The sequence below is a fragment of the Monodelphis domestica genome, chromosome 8, assembly GCF_027887165.1.
Source record: "Monodelphis domestica isolate mMonDom1 chromosome 8, mMonDom1.pri, whole genome shotgun sequence".
Classification (NCBI taxonomy): domain Eukaryota; kingdom Metazoa; phylum Chordata; class Mammalia; order Didelphimorphia; family Didelphidae; genus Monodelphis; species Monodelphis domestica.
The window spans coordinates 126,789,609-126,813,118 of record NC_077234.1 but is presented as its reverse complement, the minus strand read 5'-3'; the positions used below and the strand labels follow the sequence as shown (position 1 = coordinate 126,813,118).

The 23,510-nt window shown below is 34.8% G+C and overlaps 1 protein-coding gene across 6 annotated transcripts in view; it reads right to left on the bottom strand.

The window, feature by feature from the left end:
- PIBF1 (progesterone immunomodulatory binding factor 1) overlaps window positions 1-23,510 on the bottom strand; it is a 289,035-nt gene that overhangs the window by 122,851 nt on the left and 142,674 nt on the right. For all 6 annotated transcript variants that reach the window (XR_008914089.1, XR_471492.2, XR_008914090.1 and 3 more), the window contains exon 12: window positions 14,040-14,190. Coding sequence is in view for 3 of the 6 variants with exons in the window: in XM_001365267.4 (XP_001365304.3) it covers window positions 14,040-14,190 (151 nt within the window). In the remaining 3 variants the exon portion in view is untranslated. The remainder of the gene's footprint in view (window positions 1-14,039; window positions 14,191-23,510) is intronic.

The window sequence follows — 23,510 nt, the reverse complement described above, 5'->3', positions numbered from 1 at the left end:
TGATGGAGTAAGTCCAGCACAGAGTATAAGTTAAAAAAAAAATCCTTGTAGATGGTGAAATGTTTTAGATGCTATTTGTAGATGACATCATTACTGATTACATCAAGCCCTAAAATACTGCAGAGTTCTAGGTATTTGTACCACAAAAGAGTTTGGTTCGACCACTGATATAATAATTTTTTTTTAACATTCTATCAATGTACTATGTAATTGTGAAATGTAAAAAACATTTTTAAGATCTGAAAATGAATATCATTTCAACAGAATCATATGACCATTTTGAGCATGATGTAGCATATGACAAGTGAAGAAATTTGAAAAAAAAATGAGAAAAAGGGGTGCTTTTAGAAAAATGTATGATAGAAAAAAAGAAGATAGGCTGGTAAAATGGTACAGAGAACAATGTGTGGAGCAGTTCTAGACTACGCCCTTCATAGGCAAGGAAGTCATAAAGTCTGACTTCTTCCTTGATCACTTCCTTGGTGTAGTAGAAGGGCTTGTGTAGCTCAGTGAAACTAAGGGATATGCTGTGCAGGGTGACCCAAGATGGATCGTTTACAGTGGAGAGTCCTGACACAAGGTGATCCACTGGAGAAGGAAATGGCAAACCATTCCAGTGTCTTTGCCAAGAAGACCCCACGGATAGTATTAGAATGCTACAAGATATAAAATAAAAATGGCATGCTACGGTCCACAGGGACACAAAGAGGTGGACATGACTGAAATACAACATTGACTTTAGTGACTCCTAAAATCCCATTTCAGTGATTTTCAACCCCGTGGTAGGGCTACTGATAGATTGGTCTCACTAGAGAGTTGAGTGCTTAGATAAAGAGCAATGCTGAGTTTTCTTAGAGCACGAAGCGATGTCAATCACACATAATATGGTAAATACAGAGTGACTGTATGTAGTCTCTACCATGTACTGTTGTTTTATCCTTTATTTCTGAAGAGGACCCAATGACATCACAAGGTGATGCCTTGAGTTACACCTGAATTGGATTTAAGTGAGGCAGAGTTGCACAAAGCTGTTATCCTGACTTTCTCTCCCAGAGTCACTACAGTATAATGGTAAGACAAAAGTCTGGCTGAATGGCAGTGGCCCAGGATCCAGTGGATGATCTTTGCTCTTTGATGTCTGACCTAATTTTAGCCTCTTCACATTGTCTGTTTTAGTTGCCTTTGTGACTGTTGAAACAAATTGTTTCCATCACCTTATTCCTCTGTATAAGTCTTCACATTGTAAAAATGGAGATCTGAACCCCAGACTTCAATTCCCAGAAGTCCTTGGCCACTTCCCAGAATGCTTTGTAACCTCACCTGAATTCTCACCTGGGCTGAGGACAAAATGATATTTAAACTGACTCCGCCTTCTACTCTCTCTCTCGGCTTCCGCTTCTAGGGACACGCGTCTCCCAAAATGTAAGTGAAATTGAATGGGCCATTTGGCCCTCCTAGGCACATGCTTTCTTATTTTGTATTTTCTTTATTTCTTAATCTTTAATAAACCTCTAAAATATAATACTTTTATTACTAGAAACTAATTTTAATCTTAACAGTTGGCGACCTAATGGGATAAAAGACTCTCAATTAAAAAAAAAAAGATAGCCTAGATAGTGATTTTTTTTTTAAGCCAAATTCCTCCAAGAATTTTCAGAAAAGCCTCTTGATCTGGACCTGTTTGATTCAAATCGCTCCTGCTCCTGCTGCCTGCTCCTGTTGCCTACAATCCAGACCTGTTTAACCCAGATCTTGCTCACCTGGTTACCACCCGCCCACCCAGCAAACTCTAGCCTCTGAGCAGACCACTCATCACCCCAGGCCCAGGACTCACTTCCCCCGGCTGGTTAAAACAGGGTTATTCCTTAGGCTATAATTAGCCTCCACGTGGACTGGGGGCAGGGGATCACAGGGAGGGAGAAAGAAAGAAAAGAAGGAAGAGACTTTTCCAAACAGGAACTTACAAACATGGGGGTATTTAAAAGGATATCTTTTGACTGTATTGATTCTTTCACTTAGCCCACCTGGGAGACAGGGGAAAAAATTCAGCTCCCTGCAACTCTTTAGCCAAATTTGAGATTCCTCACTATGAGGAGGCAACTCAGTGGCTCAGTGAATTGAGAGCCAGGCCTAGAGATGGGAGGTCCTTGGTTGAAATCTGGCCTCAGACACTTCCTGGCGGTGTGGCCCTGGGCAGGTCATTTAAACCCCATTGCCTAACCATTACCAATCTTCTGCCTTCTGACAATAGGCATCTAAATGGATAAAAAAAAAAACCCAAGGAACTTTAAAGAGGCTGGAGGTTATATCTTTAAGGCTTTTCAGACTCTAATGTTTTATAAAAAAAAATCTCTGTATTCTATTGCATTTTACTGATTGTTTTGTTTAAGGTTTAACTTCGTGATTTTAAGTTAATATACTACTGCATTCAATACTATTCTGTTTCACTGAATCGGTTTCATGTACTGGGTTATAACTACTGTTAAATTCTGTTACATTTCCCCTATAACCATACTGAACAAATATTATTGAGTAGGCCCATATAAAAAACAGCTTTTCTATTTTGACTTTGTGAATTGTCACATAGAGGATAGATGGACTCCATCAGAAAATTGCTATAACAATCTTTGGAACATTTAGTGAGCTAAATATCTCATCGATTTTAAGGGTTCTTTAGACACATTTTTTAGAATTTTTCTTAACAATCTCTGGTCATTTTGCCTGTCCCTACCACAAGGTAAGGCCCATTTTAGTAGCTGAAGTGAAATACAATTATAACCTCCAACCTCCCACATTAAAAAAAAATGAGAATGGAAGCTGGGCAGTTAATCCCAGGGTATCTGTACCCCTAGAAGCCTCCAAAAAAGGAGCACATCTCATTTATAACTATTCAGCTCATCATTTTACTTCCACCAGAATGATATCTAGATTTCTTGATGATGTTCAAAACCCAAAATAAGTTTTACTTTGTTTAAAAATGTTTACCAAGGTTGAAAGATTTGCTACATTTGTAAAAATTGTGACAAATATCCATCAGTTCATAGGCTTTTAAAAATGCCATACGGCAACTCATGTAAAAAATGATAGGGTGTTTGTTTGCTATTGTAATTAATTGGGCTATTGAGAATTTTGGGGATACTGATTTCTACATATTTGTACTACTTTTTAATTCGTTTACTTATACTCATAGTGGATCATGGCCAGATATGAAGAGGAAATGGATCTCATTTTTGGTGAGAAAGCCTTGTATTCTATATTTTCTTAGCTGACACAGAGTGCCAATGATCATAAGCTATATTTTTGAATTTTTTAAAACTCTTTTATTATATTTTTCTTGCATGTGCACTATACTATTTCGGGTTTTTTTCTCTTCTTTTTATATTTGAAGCACATGTCACCAGTATTAAGATTTTCTTTAACTTTTTTTATTTAGCAGTAATATAAGTTTAAAATACATTTGTTATAATGTCAATGCATGCCCCAAAAGCTTGAGACTATAAAAATGATGCCACTAATTGTTTTAAAAAATTATGGGACTTTGCTTAATGATTCTGTCTGATTCCAGGACAAGATATACAAAAGAGCCATTACACAGGGCCAAAGAGAAACCAATCCACAATGGATTGATACTATATAATCCTATACAAATCCTATGAATCCTATACAAAGGACTTGAATGAATCCTATACAAAGGACTTGAACCTAGTGTGAGGATTCAAGGTTGTGACGTTTAACATTCTTTAAGATGTAGGCCTTCCTTGTATCCACACTCACTCTGAAAAATACTTACAGACGAGTATCCCTAACTTGGCTCCTACTTGGCTTCTATAATCTAGTCTCTTTTCTGTCTTTCATAGTATGGCAAACTTTCTGTAGTCCTGGCTACTGAATGGGAAAATGCATCATTGCTTAGATCATTTTAATTGGGCCCTGATTCAAGGACCTGTTATAGATTCATTTATCCTTTACTTGGAATTTTTACACATTAGACTTTTATAGTCTATATTTTTATCCAGAAATTTTCTTTTTTTATTTGGATTTTTCTGATGTCTTTTTAATTTCTTTTACCAATTGATTCATATACCTCATAACTCAGCCATGCAGCCCTAAGCGATCCTGTGTTTTTCAATCACCCTCTTCATGGGGAAATGTAAAAAATATTATTATTTTAAATTGCAAAGTCTAAATTCCTTTTGAGAAGAATTTTACGTAAAGAAACATGATACCTCTCTGAATACAGAAACTGAACTGTTTGGAGAAGACACCATTAAAGATGCCTCCAGATCACAAGGTGCATGAGAAGATCAAGAATAAACTTTGGGTGTGGTTGATTGAATGTTTATTTGTATGTATACTTTCATGCCAAAGGGGACTGCTCCCTAACTGGCTTTTTGTCAACACGTCTAGCAATTATTGGTTTTGTTCTTTTTTCCTCTTATCCTCAAATTATTGTAATCCTTAAATTGATTATGTTTTCATGATCCTTTTGGGGAAAATCTTTTCCCAAATGATCAAACAAGGGCATGTAAAAATGGAGATTTGAACCCCAGACTTCAATTCCCAGAAGTCCTTGGCCACTTCCCAGAATGCTTTGTAACCTCACCTGAATTCTCACCTGGGCTGAGGACAAAATGATATTTAAACTGACTCCGCCTTCTACTCACTCTCTTGGCTTCCACTTCTAGGGACACGTGTCTCCCCAGATGTAAGTGAAATTGAATGGGCCTTTTGGCCCTCCTGGGCACATGCTTTCTTATTTTGTATTTTCTTTATTTCTTAATCTTTAATAAACCTCTAAAATATAATACTTTTATTACTAGAAACTTATTTTAATATTAACAACATGCTTGTGTTACCAATAGTTTTGAGGCCTTCTAGTTACCCTCAACCTGAGATGGTGCATGCTTCTTGGAGCTATAGGTGAGAGTTGGATGACAGGAAGACATCAAAGGAGTAAGGTCAAAGCTATAACACTTGGGAAGCCCTCACACCAGAGGTGCTAATTCTCCCTGCACACTCCATAAACTCTACTATGTGCAAGGCACTGTGCTAACACTGAGAAAGGCAAAACACAAACAATTCCTGTCATCAAGGAGCTCACAGTCTTATGGGGGAGACAAAACGCAAAATCCCAAAGGGAAAAGAGCACTACATGAGAGATAGGGATCAGAGGAACAGAGCAAGTGAGAACAGGATCACCTTAAAAAAATTAAAGTAACTGAGATAAATGAAATCTAAATCTCATAACTTTAGATGTGAATGAATTAAACAATCCAATAAAATGAAAAAGAGAAACAGATTGGATAAAAAACAAAAACTGAAATCTGTTGCTTATAAGAAACACATTAAAAAACTAAAGATATTCACAAAATAGAACTTAGGGACAGAAAAAAATTATTATGCATCAAATGATTCTCAAATAGCCAGAGTTACAATCATGTTACCTGAGAAAGTGAAAACAAAAGTAAAATCAACAGGGCTTGGCAAAATTTTGGATATGGGGGTAGGGCAATGAGAAAGTGTGAGGATTTGGATGGTATCTTGGTTGTGAGTTTGGTTGACTAGAAGAATCATGGCACCCCTAAAAATAATAAATAGTAATAAAGAAATTCAGAAAAAGGAAAGGTTTTTGGGAAAACAATACTGATTTTCCTTTTGGACGTATTAATTTTAAGATGTCTAGAAGACAGTTGAAAATATGGATGTGATTGTTAAGCCTGGAAAATAATACTTAAGAATCATTAGCATAGAGATGGCAATTGAGTACAAGGGTCAGAAAAAGTGATAGATCTGTTACTTAAAAAGAGTAATGATGACTAATGCATTGCATGTATATTGTACTGTTGTTATCCAAGGCATAAGAAGTGTTTTAAAGGAAAGCCTCCAGTTTATTGAGTGGAGCCTTACTGGAGGATTAACAAGAAGATAAGGACCAAAATCTTACAGGATGAGAAGGAATGACTCAGTGGCAGTCTGTGCAATTGAAAAGAGGAAATCCTATCAGTAAGGTCTAAGATCCATCAGAAAGTATCAAAGCATCTAAAAAAAATTAGAATAATACCTGATTGCCTTACTCTATTTGGGATGAGATTACCTCTTTTTAGAAAGAGGAAATCAGAAGTTGGTCCAGTAGAAAGAGCACTAACTCTAAAGTCAGAGGACCTAGATATTGAAATCCCATCTCTGAAACTTATTACTTATGTGATCCTGAGAATATAATTTAACCTTCTTGAGCCTCAGGTTCCTCTCAGTTCTTAATCTAGGGGATTGGATTAAATGGTCTCTGAGATTTCTTCTAGCTCTAAATCTGTGATGGAATTCTAACTTATATGAATTGGAAGAGCACTGGGGAGTGGAATGTGCCTATTCAACGGAAGCAACAGGCAATTAATTGTACTCCCACTGGATGAATTCATCTTTACCAACTACAATGGTGATACTGGTCAAAGCTACAGCATTTCAGGGGCTAAACAAAGTATAGGGGTGGTATAAAAAATAAAAATCCTCAAAGTCTTGGAAATTAGGTTGGTTTTACAATGAATATATAAGAATGCTCATATTAAGAGTCTCTTAACAAATTTTTATAGAATAGGTCAGATGTAGGCTGGTAACATGGACTTCTAGATAAATTTATTTATTATTTGAAAAAATTTTTTCAGTCTAGACCAGCATTGGTGAAGTATTGGCATGCATGCCCAGCTGGCATAGGAGGAGCTGCTCTTATCCCCCTGTTCCCAGCACCCAAGGACATTTTTTGCATGCCCTATCCCTCTGTCTAGCTGCCCAAAGTGAGCACCTCTTTCCTTCACTCTCTGGAATAATTGGGGGCTCACAGTCAGCTTGAAGTTGCAGTTTGGGCATGTGACCTGTGAAGATGGGATTAACCCTTCCCTACCCATTTTTAGATTTAATCACCAGAAGCATATACACTGCACTTACACTTAAGTAGGAGAGGTCTGTGACCCACAAGTGCAATAGTGGGTGATGAATCAGAATTGACTGACTGCCCCCGGGGCAGTCCTAAGCAAAACGTTAGCTATAATTGGTACATGTAAAATGGAAGGAAGTCACAGGAAGTAAGGAAAAGGAATGGTCTTTAAAAATGCTAAGAACTTCCTGTGAAGCTGTTTTTCACCTTCAACTTGATCATGGAGCTCCAGCTTGAGACCTTGGACTGCTCTTAGACTTTTCCTCTAGAACTACCATGTGGGGTGAGTGAAAAAGGCTGACTCCTTTCCTGGATTGTCTGAAAGGACTAGCCTCAGGAGAGGCCTACCCTCCTGAGAGAGGTTTTGTGTATCCCCAGGTCCTCAGCTCAAGGCTGAGGTGGGTTGAGCTAGGGGTCAGAGCAAAATACTTAGTGTATAGGTTAGATATCTTACTCTATTCTCTGATTTTCTTACTTTCACTCTTTCTATATTTTATAAATAAATTGCTAAAAAAATCATTTTGGAATTGATTAAAATTCCTGGTGACCCTACTCTTAAATAATCTAGTCCAACCTTTAATATTAACCCCTTACATTCTGGCCCTTACAGAACTTGAAAACCTTCTCTAATGCTGGTATAGACATTTTGTAGAAAATACCCAAATACTTCATAAGGTACATTGCCTAAATAATTAAGTAAAAATGCCCAAGAGAAAGACTAACGGTATGCATCATATTCATTTTCTCTGGTTTACCAGTTATTAATAGAAAGGAAGTTGAATAGTTTAAGCTGTTGGTTCAGTGTTCTACTGTCATTTAATAAATTCAAAATAAATTCAAACTACAGGGTAAGCCTCAGAAATGTGTAACAATAAAAGTTTTATAAAATGGAGCATTGTCAAGTTCTGTGGTGAAGCAACTTATTAAAGTTAGGTTCTTTAAAAAACAATTAAACCATCTTTAGGAGAGGAAGGTTGATTAGGGGAACTCCCATCCCCTGTCAGTTAGTATGATAATACCACTCCACTCTCTTCATTATGGATATGCCCACTGATACCTTGTTAAGGGATGAAAACAATACTTGATTGGTTTTCAGTAAACTTTTTGCTGTCCTGCATGGTCATCAATATAGTAGGACTTTGATAGATCAAGAGTTGACAATAGTTGAGGCAATAATAGTGCTTATGCAGAAATACATGGCATAGTAAGACATTTACTTGTGTCCATGTGTCTGGAATAATATTGGGAGTTTTTTTTTTTTAAAGAGTAAATGTTTGGTGGGGGCATAATATGTCAAAGAGACAAAAAACCTTTTTGTATTGGCCCCAGAAAACAGACTTGTTTGTGTGACATCAGTTAAGGGATGAGGGTTGATGGCAGAGCAAGGTCATAGGTTTTACATTCATTTAACTCTTTAAAAGTGCTTTGGTTATTAAAAAAGCCCCAAAATAGTATACAGACTTATCATGGTAAATCTTTTCCCTTGGCATTGTAAATGAATGAGTTTTTGGAAGAGCTACAATAAAAAAGGAAAAATGTATATCCCAAATGTCAACATAACCAATGAAATATATGAATTCTGTGATAAGTTTATATATAGGAATCCTTTGATAAACACATAAAGATATAGTGCTGGGGACAAACCTAGGTAGAACTCAGGAAGCTGGAAATAGCTGCTGGTTGTTTAAATATATCTTGACAACCTATTGGCTATCATTGGGGGAGGGTGGGTAAATTTTTTTTTTATTTTAAAAACATATTGGCATAGAAGATGTAAGACTGAGGGTTTGATTACTATATAGGGCAACTAGCTGGCTCAGTTGACAGAGTTCTGGGCCTGGAGACAGAAAGATCTAAGTTAAAATTAGGCCTAGATACTTACTAGCTATGAGATCCTGGACAAGTCACTTAATCTCAGTTTGCCTTAATTCACTGGAGAAGGAAATGGCAAAGCAGTCTAGTATCTTTGCCAAAGGAACCCCATAGTGGGTTAAAAAGATTTGGACACAACTAAACAGCTGAATACCACCACAGCATATGGTGCTCCAGGGAAAGTCAATTTTTATTATGACTTTATGTTATTGTTGCTCAGTTGTGAACAACTCTTTGTGACCCCATTTGGGGTTTCTTGGCAAAGATTTTGGAATGATTTGCCATTTCTTTCTCCAGCTCAATTTACAGATGAGGAAATTGAGGCAAACAGGTTTAAGTGACTTGGCCAGGTTCATATTAGCTAGAGACTGAGGTTAGAATTTAACTCAGGTCCTCTTGACTCCAGGGTCATCACTCTGTCCACTGCACCACCTAGCTGCCCCATGACTTTATAGACACACTGTTTTTAATGCCATAAAATCCAATTTTCAATGTTTCATAAGGATTGATTTTGTGATAAATCCTATTGGTTACAGATGTATTCAAATTGATTATTTGTTAAAAGATCCTTATCTACCTTACGTACTGCCTTAGAACCAAAACTATGTAACCAAAATCAGGGCAGAAGAGTGGTAAGTGCTAGGCAATGGTGGTTAAGTGACTTGCCCTTAGCTAGGAAGTGTGTGAGGCCAGATTTGAATGCAGGACCTCCCATCTCTAGGCCTGGCTCTCAATCCACTGAACTACTTACTCATCTGTCCCTCCCTGACCTCCTCCCCACACCCCAATTGAGTTTGTTTTTTTTAAACCCTTACCTTCTGTTTTGGGAGTTAATAATGTGTTTTGGCTCCAAGGCATAAGAGTGGTAAGGGCTAGGCAATGGGGGTTAAGTGACTTGCCCAGGGTCACACAGGTAGGAAGTGTCTGAGGCCAGATTTGAACCTCGGACCTCCCATCTCTAGGCCTGGCTCTCAATCCACTGAGCCACCCAGCTGCAGGGGGGTGGGGTGGAAGGGCGAGGTGCACTGAATTTTAATGCCTTTAATTGTTGCCTTTACATTGTTGTAGTTATTGTGCATCATATTTGCATGAATGAATAAAGCTGTTACTAAGCACTTATTGTCTGCAAAGCACTGGGCCCAGAATATAAATAGAAAAGTAAGACAGTCCCCAGTCTCAAAGAACTCACATTTTAATGGGAGAAATAACATATATGGAAGGTTTTAGTAGTAAGTCAGATGGAAAAGTCCCCTGGTCCCAGGGTGAAGTGGCAAAGTAGATGTTAATGCCTCTTCTTTAATGTCACTTTCACTGATCAAATGATGTCAGTTTCTGACACGGAACTATTTGACAGTGAGAGAATGAGAGACTGGTGGCAAGAAATTGCTTTTCTGGGTCTTCAGTAGTTGTAGCTTTAACAAATGCCTGAAGTGACAAGAGTGATGCTAGGCAGACTCAACCCCCAATTAATAAATGGGCAAAAGGTATATACTGACAATTTTTGGATGAAGAAATCAAAACCATATAAGAAATGCTTTAAATCACTACTGATTAGAGAATGCAAATGAATTCAATTCTGCAACATCACCTCACAATCACCGGACTAGCTAGAATGATAAAAGGACAAAATAATACATGTTGGAGGTGTTGTGGGAAAATGGGGACACTAATACACTGTTATAGTAGAGCTGTGAATTGACCCAAACATTTTCGAAAGCAATTTGGAATTTCGGCCAGAGAGTTATAAACTAGAACCTAGCAATATTTTGTCTGGGTCTGTTTCCTGAGGAGATCAGGGAAAAGGAAAAGGACTGATAGGTTCCACAATATTTCCAGTAGTCTTCTTTGTGGTAGCAAATATTTGGAAACTGAGGGGAGACCCATCAATTGGGGAAGGGCTAAACAAATTATGGCATATGTTTGTGTGCTGGACTATTGTTCCCCCATATGAAACAAAGATCAGGCTAATTTTTAAAAAGCTTAGGATAATGACCAATGAAATGAGTAGGACCATCACACATAGCTATGGATTTCATACTTGAAGAAAAACTTGTGATTGTTACCTCCATAGAGTGAATTAAAAGGTTTCCACATGAAAGACTTAATTTTTATGAGCATGTGTGTCTCCTGGACGATCTTTCTGTGATGTGGGGTGGGTGGGGAGAGGCTGGGACACTTGCAGATAAATTCACTAATAAATAAAAAAAAAAAGCATGGTGCTAGGCTTTATCTCCATGGTGACTATTTAGAGGATGATGGCTAAGGGCAGGCGGAGGGCATTGTTATTACCAAAGCTCTTGGGTTTAGGGTCCTGGGTTATTTCCATCAGGATCTGAGGAGAAATGATGGTCAAGGTGGTGCTGATGGTTTGACTTTTCCTGACACATCTTGCTGCCCATCTCTCTCTCAGCCTGGCTTGCCTGCCCTTTATATGGCAGTTGATTAGCAGTTGATGGGTATGGCTGACCTGTTTCTTGATATGAACTATTTACACTGATGACATCTGTGAAGGCTGAGATGTCACTCCCTGGGCTACTATGCCTTTCTTTGTTCTTTTGGCTCCTTATTAATCACTCTACATCATTTCAGAGAAGTCTTCAGAAGTTTTTCTAAATTCTTTATACTTTTTATACCATTACATTCATAAACCACTTTGTTCAGTCATCTCCCCACCACTGGACACTATTTAATCTTCAATTTTTTATTATTCCATATTATGCTGCCATAGGTTTTTATTTTTTATTTTTTACATGAAAGTCTTTTCTTGCTATCATTAACATGCTTAGTAGTATAAACTCAGTAACAGGATCTTTAGGTCAAAGACTATACACAATTAACTTTACTCAAGTATTTGTTAATACAGTATCTTTTTATATAATAAAAATTGCTTATTTTGTGTCATATTCTAAGTCTGGTTGTGAATTCTTTATAGATTTAATTTTCTTACAGTATGAGTTTTATAGTAAGACCAGTTATTCACCTGAAATTTATTTTGATAATGGTGTAGGTACTGGTCTATTCATATTTCCATCAAAGTGCTTTTTTAGTTTTCCTAGCATAGAGTGCCTTTACCAGTCGTGTGTATACTTGTATTTATCATTCTCTAGATAATTGGATGCATTTGCTTTTAGGTCTTATATAATTCCATTGATATTACTTTCTATTTTGTATTTGGTAGCAGTTAGTATTGATAACATATATGGTATAACTGAGATCTGGTAAAGTCAAGTCCTCTTCATTTTTACTTTGTTGATTATTTTCCTTGACAATCTTTAATTTACTCCTGGCTAAACTTAACATTGAACAGTACTAAAACCAAATTAAATACTGTTTCTGTAAATAATAAATATCAGAAATGGTATCAATTAATATGTTACCCTTTCTATAAAAAATTCGGTTATGTAAATAGGGTAAATAGTCTGAATATCTGAGACACTGAATGACCCTCAGGACAAAAATCCTTTATGTTTCCACAACAGGCAATGTATTTCCAGAATGATTCAGGTCAAACTCATGTTTACTATACTATCTTTGGAATATCACATAAGGATTTTTAAATATAGTATGCTAGTCAGATTTGTTCAAATGTCATTGCTAGCACTTAACTAAGTAAATGATTTTCTTTATATACATTACAAACTATATGTGGAAATCTTTTTATTCAGAGATAAGCTAAGCTATAAATTCTCAATACATATGGATGAAATGATAACAGAGTGTTTGAGGTTCATAAGGGGAGGAATCATTTTTTCCTTTTAATCTTTGTTTTATTAGTACTTATCACTGTGCATTCTTATACAAAGCAGGGGCTTAAAAATGTTTATTGAATTAAATCAGGAACTGATTCAAAGAGATGGAGCCTCTTCACAAAAGATGGGGCCTATCTGAATCAAAAAGGGACCTCATTGCTGGTATTAAAAGGCAGAAATAATGCTGAAAACAGATAGGCTTCATCCTGATATAAGTCCCACACAACAGAAATTAAATAGTATACACTTTATCTTCTTTATCAGATAATAGACAAATGTAAACAGTATCATAAAAGCAAAGCGAAAATATACAATTTTTTGTATACAAATACTTTGATATTTAATAGAAGGGTATCAGACAGATTCCTATTGTCCAATAGTTTTTAGAATCAGAGGTCAGATGTATTAGAAAGAGGAGTGGTAAAATATATACTATATTCTAGACTGAATTAATTAGATACTATTCCCTAAGACTTCTGAAGTAACTCAAGGCCAAAACTGGGCTTTTGGCCAAAATGTACAAGTCAACATGAAGAATGACTGAAGGATTCCATGAGAGATCCAGTAAGTCTTATTTACAATCTAATCAGCAAGATGATGCACACCATAGTAATGCATAAGATCAGTGGTCCCTGGTATAAGAACAAATTAAAAAATAATTATGACTGAAAATGAGTCATTTGAATCATTAAGTGTTTAAAAAGATTAATGCTGAGGCTATCTATGACTGCAATTTACAACATGATGAAATAACCAAAATGTTTACTAATCAAATCTCAAAATTCTTAAAAGACCAAAACCACATCCTCTCCCCCACAACCTCCCCCCCCAAAAAAACCCCAGACAAAAAAAGAGTCACCATATGATACTAAAGGAAAGAAATTTTAGGGCATTAAAGAGGATTTCTTTGGCAGAGTAGAGAATACATTTATGCAACTCATTACTTTAAACAGGTGACACAGCTAAGAACATAGGTTCAAGAAAGTTTTAAGTACATTCTTGAATGAAAAATCTATAACAGATTAAAGGAAGCTAATGATATTAATTCTGATTCAAAATCAGAATGAAGAATAAACCACTGCTGGAGAAATAGTTAGTTCTGCTTTTTTCAACTATTTGGAGATATAAAATTATGCCATAGAAAGAATTTTCTTTAGTTAAAATATACATGTATTTATAAAAAAGAATATTAAAAAGTATTTTTTGTTGCACCCACATTAGGAACCTTCCTTGCCTCCCTAGCCCTGGTTTTGGCTGCAATATGTTTAAGAAAAAAATTTCAGTGACTCAACAATTTATTATACATAAGAAATATAAGTTTTATAAAGAGAAAAGATTTCTTGATTCCTCAAATTCTAGAGACACAAACCAAATAAATTGAAAATTATGAATCCTTTAGAAATGTGGTAAATGAGTATTTTACTGAACAATCATACCTAACTGCTTTTTGAAATGTAACTCTTTCATCTGAATTGCCAGGAAAAACTTACTTTCTGCAGTCTGGATTATTATTTCATCAAGTTCTTTTTCTAGTTTCTCATAATTGTCTAGTCTTGTCTGATGATCAGCATTTTGTGCCTGAAGTTCAGAAATGCGTTTCTCAGAAGAAGCTTGAAGACCATAAAATTCTTTAGTTAAAACCTTAGGATTAAGACAAGTAAAAATAAAAATAAAGATATAATAAAACAATTGGTTAACATTAATATAATTAAAAATAGAAAACAAAATAGTCTCTTTATATTGTACCGTTTAAGAGAAACAAGTCCAATTGTTATAAAAATTTTAATATCAGAAAAACAAAGAATCTTTTGCATGTTTACATTTTAAGGTAAATAATTCAAAATGTCTGTCAATCACAGTTTTGAAATACTTCTTTACAAAGTTGAATAAAAATGAATTTAGTGTTTAGAAGTGATTTGGTGGTTAAAAGCAGCATTTTCTCATTTAAATTCTAAAAGCACAATAGTATTTCACTTGCCTTTGGGTTCCTTATCTAATACTTTCAATTATGTAGAACAATGCTGAGAATCAAAATTCAAAAAATGAGTCTTTATAAAGACTTCTAATAGCTAAAACAAATTTCAAAATGGCTATGCTTGAACATTCATGTTATTTTTCTAGTTCACTTCACTTTGCATCAGTTCATATATGCCTTTCCAGATTTTTCTGAACTCATGCTGTTCATCACTTCTTATGGTACACAATTCCATTACAATCATATTTCACAACTGGTCAGCCATTCCCCAGGAGATGGGCATCCTTTCGGTTAGTTTCCAATTCTTTGCCTCTGCACAAAGAACTGTTAAGAAGTTTTGAGCAAGCAGATCCTTTTTCGCTATCTGTGATCTCTTAGAGATAAAGTCCAAGTAGCAGTATCATTGGGTCAAAGGGCATGCATACCTTTATGGCCCATTATAAATGGTTCCCTATTGTTCTCCAGATTGGTTCTATCAGTTTAAAGCTCCACCAATAGTGTTTTAATACCCCAAGTTTCTGACAAGTCCTCTCACATTTATCATTTTCATTTTTAGTTAAGTCAATCTGATAGGTTTAAAATTTCAGAGTTGTTTTAAATTGCATTTCTCTAGTCAATAGTGATTTGAAGCATTTTCTCATATGACTACATAGTTTTAATTTCTTCATCTGAGAACTGCCTGCTGATATCCTTTGAGCATTTATCTACTGGGGAATGCTTTGCATTATTATACATTTGACTCAGTTCTTTATATATATATGAGGAATGAGATTTTTTTCAGAGATACCTGCTACAGATTCTCTGTACACACCCCCAGTTTGTTGTTTCCTTTTTGATATTGGTTGCAATGATTTTGTTTGTATAAAAACTTAAAAAAAAAAAAACACAACAAGAAACCATTACCTTACATCTTAGAATCACCACCCATGTATTGGTTCCAAGGCAGAAAAGTGTTAAGGGCAGGCAATGAGGATTAAGAGACTTGCCCAGGGTCACATAATTAGGAAGTATCTGAGGTCACATTTGAATTCAAGACCTCCAAACTTTAGACCTGGCTCTCTATCCACTGAGCAACCTACCTGCCTCTCAAAACCTTTTTAATTTGATGTAATCAAAATTATTGATTTTACATTTTGTGATTTTTTTCTAGCTCTTGCTTGGTTTTAAAGTCTTTCCTTTCCCAAAGATCTGACAAGTATACTATTCTGTGTTCGCCTCATTTGCTTATAGTTTCCTTCTTTATATTCAGGCCATTCACCCATTCTGAGTTTATCTTGGTGTAGGGTGGGAGATGTTGTTCCAAACCTAATCTCTCTCATACTGTCTTCCAATTTTCCCAGCGTTTTTGATCAAATAGTGGGTTTTGGTCCCCAAAACTGGGATCTTTGGGCTTATCATAGACTGTCTTGCTGAGGTCATTTACCCCAAGTCTATTCCACTGATCCTCCTGTCTCTTGGTCAGTGTCAAATTGTTTTGATGACCACTGCTTTATAATATAGTTTGAGATTTGGGACTGCAAGGCCTCCTTCCTTTGCGATTTTTTAAAAAAAATTATTTCCCTGGATATCCTTGATCTTTGTTCTTCCAAATGAACTTTATTATGGTTTTTTTCTAATTCAGTAAAAAAGTTTTTTGGTAGTTCAATGGGTATGGCACTAAATAAGTAAATTAATTTGGGTAGGATTGTCATTTTTATTATGTAAGCTCGTCCTACACATGAGCAATTAATGTTTTTCCAATTATTTAGACCTAGTTTTACTTGCATGGAACGTGTTTTGTAGTTGTGTTCATATAGTTCCTGTGTTTGTCTCGGCAGATAAATTCCTAAGTATTTTATATTGTCTAGGGTGATTTTAAATGGAATTTCTCTTTCTCATTCTTGCTGCTGAGATGTGTTGGAGATATATAGAAATGCTGATGACTTATGTGAAGTTTATTTTGTATCCTGCAACTTTGCTAAAGTTGTTGATTATTTCCACTAGCTTTTTGGTTGATTCTCTAGGATTCTTTAAGTAGACCATCATATCATCTGCAAAGAGTGATAGCTTGGTATCCTCATTGCCTATTTTAAGACCTTCAATTTTTTCTTCTTCTCTAATTGTTACAGCTAGTGTTTCTAGTACAATGTTAAATAATAGTGGTGATAATGGGCATCCTTGTTTCACTCCTGATCTTATTGGGGAGGCTTTTTTTTTTTGTATTAGTCTTTTCAAAAGCCCTCTAACACTGACTGTATTCTTATCTTTTGACCTTTTTCCTAGTTTTCTAGGTATGAGGTGAATCCTTAGAATTGCTTTGATTTGTATGTGTCTTATTAGTAATTTTTTGAGAAAACTCTTACATAGTTGTTTTCCTTTTGGATGTGTTTGTTTATATCTACTTATCCATTTATTTCTGTTAGTGCTCCATATTCTTGGGACTATCAGAATCTTAGAGATATTTTTATTAAATTTTATTATGAATTTTATTAAATTCATTAAATCATTAAAAAAATAAAATCAGAAGAGACAGAAAGACTCAAAAGCAAGGCTTAATGTGAAAAATGCTATCCATTTCTAGAGAAAGAATTCATGGAGTCCGAATGCAGTTCAAGGCATACTATATAACTTTATTTTTCTTGTTGGGTTTTATTTTTTTTTGTTTGTGTTTTCCTTTGAAACATGACTAAAATGGAGATTTTTTTCTCTTTATTTTATTTTAATTAAAAAAATTCATTTTATTTTTTCAATTACATGTAGATTTAGATTCTCTCCCTCATTTGCTACCCTACCTAAGGAGGGAAATAGTCTGATATAGGTTATATCAGTTCTTTCATGTAATACATATTTCCATATTCTCCATGTTGTAACTGAAGACACATCACATATGTAATTTAGTTTGTTTTGTAAAACCTATTTAATTTGGTGTAATCAAAATGATCCGTTTTATATCCTGTAATGTTCTCTATTCCACGTTTGGTCATAAATTCTTCCCTTATTTATCAATCTGACAAGTAAACTATTCCATACTCTGCTAATTTACTTACAGACTAACTCATATACCCATTTTGACCTTGTCTTGGTATATGATGTGAGATGTTGGACTAAACTGAGCTTTTGCTAAACATTTAGTTTTCTCAAAGGTTTTTGTCAAATAGTATAATTTTGGCATGTATCAAATACTAGATTACTGTGGTTATTACCAATTGGATATTGTGTACTGTGAATTTCAAAACTATTCCACCCTAATCAGACCCTTCTTTTAAAGATGTGATTTAGCTATTTCCTGATCAGTAACAATGGCGATACATGGAATAACAGAATCAGATCTTGGAAACTCTACATTCTTCACCCTACTCAGTTTAACAAGATTTTGAAGGTCTGAATCAAACTCAAGATTTAATTATCTGAGGAGAAGGTCTTCAACAGACATGTGCAAAAAAAGGACAGACCTCTGGGCTGTCCTAAGTCAAGCTAAGTTCTCATTGGTACAGATGAGACACAGAAAAGTGATGTAAAAACGTCCATATAAGGCACGTCACTTCTTGCCTCTTGTCTCTTGCCCTAGAGAGATGACTCTGGCTGGCAGCGTGCTAAGCGTTCTAGCATCTTGGAGTGTTGGGTGGTGAGTTTTGCCCTGGAACTAATTTCAGGTTCGGGCATCTTAGCTGAGGTCAGGAGGTCAGGCTGATTCCTTCCTCCTTCATACTCCAAACACTCCCTTATCTCCTGATCTCCCCACCCAATACTAATCAGGTGGGGGGGATTGGGGGTGTGGGGGAGGAGGGGGAGATAAAAACCCTACTCTTTCTTCTTCCTTCCTCGAAATCTTCTCCACTATCAATTAAATCACCATAAAATTTGGCAGCTGACTTGGGTATTTTATTATTTGGGATTTCCCTTGGCGACCACTTAAATTTAGATTTTTTTAGTCTCAACCATAATTTCACCCTTTACAGTACCTAATATTCTTATTAGGTACTGTATATACACTTATATGTATATACTGAATACACTTATTCAATACTTTTATCTCTCCAGATTCTGGTGAATGTTATTGTTCACTTGTTTCAGTTGTGTCCCTCTTGTGTCTGACTCTTCCTGACCTCATTTGGGGTTTTCTTGGCAAAGGTCCTGGAGTACTTTGCCATTTCCTTCTCCAGCTCATTTTACCAATGAGAAAACTGATGCAAATAGGACAGCTAGGGAGTGTCTGAGGTCAAATTTGAACCCCGGATCTCCTGTCTATAGGCCTGGTTCTCAATCCACTGAGCCACTAAGCTGCGCCCTGAAAAGTGTTTTCTAATTGTATTTATATAGTTCTTGATTTTGTCTTGGTAGGCAGATGCCCAATTATTTTATGTTGCATAGTTATTTTAAAGGGAAGTTCTCTATCTCCTGTTGTTGAATTTTGTTGGTAATATACAGAAATGGTGATGATTTATATGGGTTTTTAAAAATATCTTTTGACTTAGCTAAAGTTATTATTTTAACTTTATTATTTTAACTATTTTTTAGGTTTATTTCTTAGGATTCTTCAAGGACACAATTATATCATCTGCAGAGTGACAGTTTTGTTTCCTCATTGCCTGTTCTAATACCCCCCCCCCCATTGCAATAGTTAGCATTTCTAGTACAATACTGAATAATAATGATGATGATGGCATCTTTTCTTCCCTTGATCTTATTGGGAAGGCTTCTTGCTTATCCTTGTTGAAGATAATGCTTGCAGATGATTTTAGATAGATACTACTTATCATTTTATGGAAAGTTCCCCTTATTCCTATATTTTCTGGGGTTTTTGATAGAATGAGTTGTTAATATTATGGTTAATTATGCTGATAATTTTCTAATATCAAATCATCTCTACATACTTGGTATAAATCCAACCTGGTCATAGTGTATGAGCTTTGTGATACATTGTTATAATCTCCATGCTAGTATTTTATTTACATTTTTTGAGTTAATATTCATTAAAGAAAATGATCCCTAGTTTTTTTTGTTTGTTTGTTTTGCTCTTACTGGTTTAGGTATTGGCACCATATTTGTATTGTGAAAGGAAATTGGCAGGGCTCGTTCTTTGCCTATTTCCCCAAAGAGTGATATAGTATTGGAAGTAATTGATCTTTAAGTGTTTGTAGAATTTACTTGGGAATCTATCTGATGCAGGGGAATTTTTTAGGGAGCTCATTGATAGTTTATTCAATTTCTTTTTCTAAGATGGGTTTAAGTATTATTTCTTCTGTTAATGTGGGAAATTTGTATTTTTGTAAATATTCATGCTATTTACTTAGAATTTGTTGGCATGTAACTGTATAAGGGCTAAAATTGTTTTATTATTTTTTCTTCATTCATGTTGAATTCATCCTTTTTGTTTTTTGATACTGACAATTTGGTTTTCTTCTTTCTTTAAAAATTTTTTTAAATTAAATTTAAAATTTTAATTTAAAAAATTAAATTAATTATAAAATTAAATGACTAAAACAAAATGTTTTGTATGCCTTATCCTAGTTTAACTTATAAAGTTGAAGTTATATATAGTATCAAGAGTTATTACTTAGAGATTTTGTTATGTTCTTCATAAAATTTCTCATTTCTTAATCCTTTGAAAAAGAAGTTTATGTTGCAATTATTTTCATTTTAGGTTTGTTTTTTTTTTAAACTTGTGATCCCTGCAAGGCAAGATGCCCAATGTTCAATCAAATGATATTTTTACAGGCACATGATAAAATATACACTCATCAACTCTTTTTAATTGCCTCTCTCAGGTGAACCTGGGGCTATTTTTCTATCTATAGCTTCAATTTCTTTTTGCCTTCTAGTTTTATTTATAGTAAGGTTAGTATGACAATTGTCAGATGGACAAAGATTGCACGTTAAGACTGCCCCCAAAATTAAATGAATGCTTATAATGCATATATGTGTGATTATTAACACACTCAATACATTTCTGCCAATCTACTTTTATCACTGCAAAGGCAAAAGGGGTCATACATGACATAATTTGGTGACATAATTTCAAAAATTCATTTCTTAGTAGGATGGAATTCTACAAACTTTGGATATAGCAGGGAACCTCCAGCATGACAACTGAAAGTTGGGAATATTTTCTCTTGGTCTTTGTATTATCCCAGGCACTTGTAAAAGTAGGCTCTCAATACTAATGCAGAATGACTCTATGAGTGTTCTTTTGGTAGCCTTGGAAGTAGTTCTGGAGCCAATTCTTAGTTTCCTCCTTGACCTTTTGGGATCCATCCCCTATACTGTGAGGCATATTTAGTCTGATTTATAAAAATTTACTCGACGTAACTCAAATGCCCAGATCCTTTGGGAGAATTTTGTTCCAAATATCAGTTTGTCCTAGAGCATAGAAAATTTTGCTTTCAGCTTATTTAAGTATTGATAGAGTCTGAATGGTAGAGGAAATTTAAACATATATTAGTAAGCATTACCAATTTGAGGTTAATCAGAAGTAAAAAAAAAACCCAAAACTCAACAAAGCTTAAAGTTGTACATACAAGCCAATAAGAAAATAGTATTAAATCTATAAAAATTCAAAAACTTTTTGGTGACACATAGAGCTTTTAAATGGAACATTTCTCCATTGCTAAAAAATGCCTCAAAGGAACTAAAGTTTGGATTTAAAAGTACAATCCTAAGAAAATAATCATTTTTCCTTTATAAACATCTTTGAATACTAAACAAAGGTTTGATCCAATTTTTTAATTTTATCTGCACTATTTCATGATTTTAGAACATACCCAAAAAACAATGTCACAGAAAGACAGGGATACTCTTTTTATTTCAGTTAAGGCTTACACTTAAATGTAGGTTTTTAGGCTGTATTTTGGAATTCACTTGTTCAAATAATGTCCCTGATTTTAGACTCAATGTAATCAGTGAGTAATTCTTAAACCCATTTCTGACTCACTGTGTATATGCTGACTGCTTGTATTACCACCTTCATCTATTAAAATATTGGGAGAAATCACTGAATGAGTAGGTAAAAGTAGTGATCTATCTATCTATCTATCTATCTATCTATCTATCTATCTATCTATCTATCTATCTATCTATCTTCCAGATCTTAAACAGTGAAGGGAGAAGTGAAATGTAAAATGAATAAAATTAGGAACTGCCCATTAATCATAGACCCTAAAGATTCTTTAGGTTAACCTCTATTTAAGGTGAATGGATTTTAAGTAATGGGACTGCTTTTTCTGTGTGACTTATGGAATCAGTCTTATCATTTCAATTACAACAAATCTATTCATATCACTAAGCCATATAATATATATATGTATATATATATTTATCAGTAACCACTATGGTTTCCTAATGAAAAATCAATCCACACTCCTATCTTTATAAAGTGCAAAGTATATCTATCACATTTTGCCAGTATTGTTGAACATTTTAAAAAAATGAGTCATCTCATGAATTTTAAGAAAACTGCTACTACAGACCATTAAAATACAAAACTAACAGGTATAAATCAGTAGTGACTTATCAAGATTTATGACCTTTAGGATATACCATGTGACAGATGTAAGCATCATAAATTTGGAGCTAGAAAGAACTGTGGGAAGTAATATATTCTAAACCCCCCAATTTAATAAATGAAAGAATTAAGACCAAGAAAGGGAAATGGTGTTAGAAGGAAGAGTTAGGATTCAAACCAAGATCCTTTCATTTAAAATCTTTGCTCTTTCCACTGCCTCACACCTGCCCATGGGCTCCAAACTTCTTAATGAAGAGACATTGTTATATTTAGCTATATGAGGCAGGACCTTTCTGCTTATCAGACATTTTAAATAACTGAGTTGGTTAATATACATAGTCCTTATAGAGTTTTCTTTATTTTCCAAATGAGCTAGTCAAATTAATGTTTAAATAAAACATGGCTGAAATTCAATTTAAGCAACCATTATACACAAAACTCCATATTTAGCAAGAAGATAAATGAGGAAGTATCTATTTGCTATAGCTTTTATAGTCTACCTATAGAATTACAATATAATTTACTGTTTAAAAAAAACCTCAATATAAAAACATTCAGAAATTATTTTGCAAGTATGATGGCCAGGATTAGAGGCAAAGGAGTAGTTTGAAAAAGGCCAGGATTAGAAGCAGTTTGAAAAAGGAGGGTGAATGCTAAGTTAGGTGAGATAGTTGAGCTACTGTGTTGCTATTATAAGGGTAGGAGGGAAATGTTGTGTTTGGAAGATCTTAGGAAGAGGATCTATTGTTACTAGTTAATATTCGAGATAACTGTGGAGACTTTGGGAAGAAATTTGCTTGTGAAGATTCACCATAATCCAGATATGTTACTGGGATTTGGGAAGAGCCTGGCTATACTGTTTGGGATCCTTAGGTATATTTTTAAAAAATATAAACTTTATTTTTCAATTAATAAGCATTTATTTTATCTCCTTGCTATCACACCCTTTTGAATAGAGGAAGAAAGAAAAAAACCTTTGTTATGCATAGTTAAATAAAAAAAATTCACTTTTATACTGTCCATGTTAAAAAAGTATTTTTGTTTGCATTTAGTCCATCAATTCTCCCTGAGGACACTAATATTCTTCACCAACACATTCTAGAATCATAGTTGATCATTTGCATTGATCAGAGTTCTTAAGTCTTTCAAAATTGTTCATTTTTATGTTATAAATTGTTCTCTTGGTTCTGCATGCTTCACTCTATCAGTTCATATCAGTCTTCCCAGGTTTTTCTGGGAAGTTTTCATTTACATCTCATTCTCTTCATTACTTTTTTCAGCACATTACATTCACATGCTATAAACCATTCATATGCCAATTGATGGGCGTCCCCTTAGTTCCTGGAAGTCTTTCTGGATGCTGATGTGTTTTGGCTGGTGTGATACCTTGAGGAGCTGTATGTTGTGTCTGAGTTTCCCTTTCTTTGGGAATGTTGTGTTACCTGGGTTCTTGATATTTATCATTTAATGAGGAATGAAGCCTGTATACTACTACTAAAGACACTG